This window comes from Theobroma umbraticum, unplaced genomic scaffold, assembly GCF_002168275.2.
Source record: "Theobroma umbraticum cultivar Fairchild unplaced genomic scaffold, ASM216827v3 scaffold_204.0, whole genome shotgun sequence".
Classification (NCBI taxonomy): domain Eukaryota; kingdom Viridiplantae; phylum Streptophyta; class Magnoliopsida; order Malvales; family Malvaceae; genus Theobroma; species Theobroma umbraticum.
The window spans coordinates 3,918,736-3,924,237 of record NW_018397267.1 but is presented as its reverse complement, the minus strand read 5'-3'; the positions used below and the strand labels follow the sequence as shown (position 1 = coordinate 3,924,237).

The window sequence follows — 5,502 nt, the reverse complement described above, 5'->3', positions numbered from 1 at the left end:
AAGACGTGTAACTGTCATACCCCATACAACCAACTTTTATAAACTTATGGCCTATATTCATTCTCCGGCAAATTAAAAGATTTTACATAATTAAAAGAATACCTAAAAAAGAAACTCAAGGGAATATATCATTTCATTATTTCATTATTTTTCGTTGGGCAAGCTGCATTATTTGTTGTCTTTGAACCAAGAAGACAGAGCCAGCCAAATAGATTCACACGTTGGATAGGTTTTTCAGAATTTAATTGTGGAACTATATATTTTGTTGTGGTTATATGGTGTTGGTTTATGCCAAAAAGAAAGGATGTATTGACTGTTTTCTTCTTGTTTTTTTTTCTTTAATATTTTAAATTTTGTATTATTGAGTTATACATTAATAATATATTAAATATTAATTTATAAAAAAATAATTATAATAATTTTATGTTAAAAAAATTCCTTCGACCTAGAAAAAAATTACTATAACTTCCATCAATTATGCAAATTGCACTTGAAGTTTTTATTGAAATTCTTGTTTTATGTTTTATCTTTCCATCTAATCTTGGCTGGTTATAGTCTTTATTGGTTTCAATTTTGATCATCAAATGTTGTCTGCATCTAAGAGAAACCAATATACCAAAACATTGGATTTCAGCAATTACCAACCGGTGGCCAAAGCCCAAGAGCATTCAAAACTTTATAGTGTTAACAAATCAATTGAACTAATAAAACTAAGATCAAAAATATTAAGATTGGAGGAAAACCTGTGCAGGTAATTGTAGTAGCTAGGTGACGTACCAACAGTCACAATCGAGTGATGCAAGGACTAAGGAGTCTCTCTCTCCGGCAAGAGCGCATTTATTGGCTTTTGACTGCGTTAATTATACTGAGGCCTCGTATGGGTAAAGGGGTCCTCCTCAACTGTCGGGTGGGTATTTCGGGCTTTGTTCCTCCGAAACACTTTTCTTCTAACTCTCTTTTCCCCCAGTTCTCACCCAAACCATTAATAAAAGTTGCCTGTCGGTTACCAATGTCAACTGACAAATGTTATAAAGATTTTTGTTAATTAAGAAGAAACATAGTAATCTTAATTAAGAGGCAATCTTAAAATCAACAGAACTCCTAATCTTAAATTAATTGTGAATCTTAATTATGTTTGTGAATTGATCACTCTGTTAATATACGTTTACCAGATGCTGCTTTTATTATATAATTTTTTAAATCACTTCAAGTCTTTAGCCGACCACTGAACCATGTCATGTGCTTTTTGACTCAGAAAGCTTGCCTACGCAGACAACAAGGGAAAACAAAGAGAGTCAAATTAATAGCTTCCAAAACCCAAAAGACAAAAAAGTCTACCAGTGTTGTTTGGAACCGAAACGTGAACAACATTATTCAAACCTGTTAGATAAAAGAGAAGACATGCACAAGAATGCACCCACAAATAATCTTACTAAGCATTAAAAAATGGGGAACAGAGCAAACTCTGTGTAAAATATAAAAACTGGAAATATTTAATTTATTATCTACAATGTAGAAGTGAAAACTCAACAGATGAAAATGAAATTAAAGGAAAGAGGAACAGATACCAGCTGAGCTCAAATTCTATAGCTACATGCTAAAAAGCTACAAGCTGGTTCCTTCAAACATATAACCAAAAAATAAAAACAAAAGATCTGTTAGGTTTCAATTTCCAGGAGAATCCGGGGATCTGTACTCCGAACCATCCCTCTGGTAAAAATCTCCTTCTGTACCGTATAACCTTTTTTTTAAAACTTAATTTACGTCTAATTAAGCTTGATTCACCAAGGCCTTGGCGTCTATAAACGTTCCATGAAAGCCGTATGGAACCCTGGACGGTAATTTAATTGAAGCTTCGAGCTGTAAATTTATGGCGTTCACGATTTGAAGCTCTGATTTCCAAGTTTTCTCATCATGAACAAAGGAAAGAATATACCCATCATCTTCGGCTGACTCACAATTGTCGTCTGTAGGCAAGAAAAAGGGTTCCCCACCGTACCGTCTATCACCGTAAATGTGTTTTTTTACCTCCCGGTAAAAAGATCAACCTTGGCAAATCCCGACACTTTAGGCCATGGTTCAGCAATGGCAAGATAAGCGTACCGTGTCTTTCTTCCAAGCCGGTTCCGGTTCACCATGCCAGCTTCCAAGTTCACTTGCTCCGATGCTGAGATTATGGGGCGGCGAATGGACTCACCTGTCTTTAAATTAAGCCTAATTTCGGACAGCACACTCTTTAAACTCTCGTCACATTCGTTGAAAATAGAGTCGGGAGGTGTCATGCAAGAACCAATCACCACAACTTCATCCGATTCCGCGCTCTTCCAAGCGTTCCATAGATGAAAACAGAAAGTATCAGGCGATTCAACCCAATATAATATCCTTAGCATCACTTGCATTTTTGAAAGAATCCCAAACCGAGACTTCTTGTTCTTGTCGTAAATCACAGGCGACCCACCGGTAATCATTTCTTGTAGCTTGAACACCACTTGCTGATCCGGGATCACCACGAAATTCTCGGTGATGGCAAAATCATGCATCATGGTTGGCACGGGTAGAGGAATCTCGACATTGGGTGATTTTTTACCGTCGGGTAAAAACCTGAAGTAATTCAAGTAAGGCTTTTGGATAACATCGTAACTCAAAGCAAAGAGTTCCTTGGAGAAAGGATCGATTTTGGGATGTGCAATCATTGTGGATTTAAGTTGATCGTCGAAATTGTATCTTCCAACCGTTTTCAGATCACCTGAAGAAGTGATGCGCACGTGGTAAGGAAGATCATCTTCGGACATAGCTAGAAGTCGGTTATTGAAATAGACTAAACCAGCGTTAGCCACTCCAGTGCCTTGTTTGTGATCAACAAGACCAAAAAGCCCTCTAGCATAAAAAAGTAAAAGCCTGGCAATCCCTGAGTGGCCATGGAGTTCGCCAATTGCTTTAGGGAAAACAGGGCGGCCTAATTCTTTTTCTTGTAAAAGTCTTTGCGTCTCAGTAAAGCGACAAGCGTAGCTGGCGTTTCCATTGTCAATGGTAACGGCATGTACCATACCGTCACCGTCAAAGAAGTGGTGGCCTGCAACGGGCTCAAATAAAGGGTTTGCGCCGTTGCGGAGATAAACGCCGCTGATGCAAGAAGGGATGGTGCCGTTGATGGGAAGAGATTGCTTGACGGGTTGTTCGGGGACGGGAGCAAAGTTTCCGGAGATTTGGACACGTGGGTCAGCTGTTTTTGGAAGTGGGTGTTGCAGCTCGCGTGAGACTAACGCGCTTTCAGCCATGTCAAGGGCCATGGCTGCAGCTTTTTGGAGGAGGTTCCACTGCGGCTGTTGTTGTTGGGCTGGTGAGTTTTGGGTTTTGCATTTACCGGGGTTTCTTCTCTGGGGATTACGGGGTTTTGGTACGGTTGCTTTGGGAAATGGAGAACCGACGGAGAGTGCAAAGCTGAATGAATAATGTTGATGTTGTTGGTTCTTGTAAGAGTAGTTTTGTTGGGCTGCCGTTTCTTCCAGGAGATGGAGGTAGGGAGAAGCCCAAATCTACTGTGGAGGAGGAGGAAGAAAGCGGTCGGGAAATCTGGGCTTTGGCCCAATGACCTGTGGAAAAGCCATAGCTTTTAAAGAAGGAAGTCGGAAGAGATTTTGTGGCTCCGGTGGTGCTCAAATTGGGGGCTAGAGAGAGTGTTTTGCGTTTGTTCGCTTGGAAAAAAGAAAGCATCTAGCGAGAGAGAAGAGAGAGCAAGAGAGTGAGCTTTGGAGAGAAAGGAAGAGAAAATGGGGTATAAATAGAGTTGGGGTTGGGGGAGAGGGGTGAAAGGCAATGGCATATATAGTAGGGAGGTCCACCTCAGACACCTAAGGGAAGACCACGTGGTGGATTTGTGCAAAGGGAACTTGGTGAATGTCAATTGCAAACATTTTTGTAGACTCATAGAGTCATAGAGGGTCTCATCTCTTAAACAGAGAAAAGTTTATTTTAAAAAGATGCATCCGTCCGTGGGGCCAAATTTCAAAAAGAAAATTGCTTGACAAAGGGTCTGGTTTGAGCCATAATTGGAGGGCAGCGGGTCGCAAAATTAGGGACCAATGAGAGTGAGGTAGAGTTAGAGACACACTTATTCCCACAGAAAGGCGGAGAGAGTGAAAAATCAAATCAGTCTACTGTAAAACAAACATCCCCAATTTTTTTCCTCTTTTCTATTTCTTGTTGCGTATTAAGCCTATTGTTTTGAAGCAAATAAAAAAAATTAAAAACCCATTATAAAATCCAACTCCGCGTTCCTCCCTCTTCTTGGAGCACCGTCGACTCTCTCGACCCACGTGGCTTTTTCTCCCACTCCTTTCCAACCACGAAATCTTGGTCACATCGCATAGCCCCACACTCTCACGCTCTTCAGAAAAGCATATATTCATATTTTGCTCATATTCATGATTTATACATGTAAGCAATGTTAATAAAAATTTAATGCCATTGGCCCTTCTTCTCTATCAACATCCAATCAATCCTCCCTTGATCTCCGACCACCACATTCCTAAATCCTAGCTCATTCACCTCTGGCTAATCACCCCACTAAATTATTGTAGTCATTATTGTAACCCCTGATATTTTCTTTGTCTCTCTTATTCTATATATATCTGGACACTAATAAAACCCCCTTCTTCAAGGTTTAGCAAATGTTTCCTTGTCTAACTTTTTCAACCGCGTATGGACCATAATGCTCATAGTCATGCATCTTTAGGTGAATTTGTCTCGAATTTGGTCATCTTCATTTCTTTTCTTGTTCAATCATGTGCACCTTAAAGAAAATAGAATAATTTTTTTAGCAGAATTCTATTGAACATTGTTGTTTCTTGCAGGTCCTTAGTTATGTAGAAGCTGTGAATTGTACTTATAGTTTCCTATCATACCTTTGTATAGCTTAGCCTTTTTTTTTTTTGCATGTATAATTGTGGAATACTTTTTGTATTAAATCCTCGTAATAACAGAATCATTGAGTTATATATTGAAAATGTGCAGTTTAAGTATTTAGAAGAATACGGGCAAAGTTTAATTCCTATACGAACCCTGCCAGTTATACTTCCAAAACCCCTTTGGCTCCATTGCTTTCAAGTCGCAATCTTTCTAGCGCACAGTAGTACTCTATTTGGAGTCACTCAGTGTTGTGTGATGGGCAGTGATAAGACGATGATTGGACTGCATGTTATCATTTTGCATATATCTCGTTGGCATTTCCAAATATATAAGCGTGTCATTCAGCTTTCAATCTCTTTCACCGCCTAATTTACCCTCTCAAATGAGGTTCGAAATCATAGGCAGAAACCAACTGTTGGAAGATTGTACCTATAGTACAATACGTTTGGGGCTCTCCTACCATCACTAGATGTATATGATGTCCATTGGAGGTACGCAGAGCAGGTAATATTTCATTACTGTTCAGTTTCCTATCATGAAGATGTTAAGATGGATCTGTGTTTACCAAATGGAATATTGAAAAATTAAATGGAA

General features: G+C 39.2%; 1 protein-coding gene across 1 annotated transcript; it reads right to left on the bottom strand.

Moving 5' to 3' along the window:
- Positions 1-1,470: 1,470 nt before the first annotated feature.
- NCED5 (nine-cis-epoxycarotenoid dioxygenase 5) lies at positions 1,471-3,788 on the bottom strand. Its single transcript, XM_021439276.2, is given in 2 exon segments — positions 1,471-2,030; positions 2,033-3,788. Coding segments are annotated over 2 exon segments (1,518 nt in total). The 5' UTR covers positions 3,291-3,788; the 3' UTR covers positions 1,471-1,770.
- Positions 3,789-5,502: the final 1,714 nt, after the last annotated feature.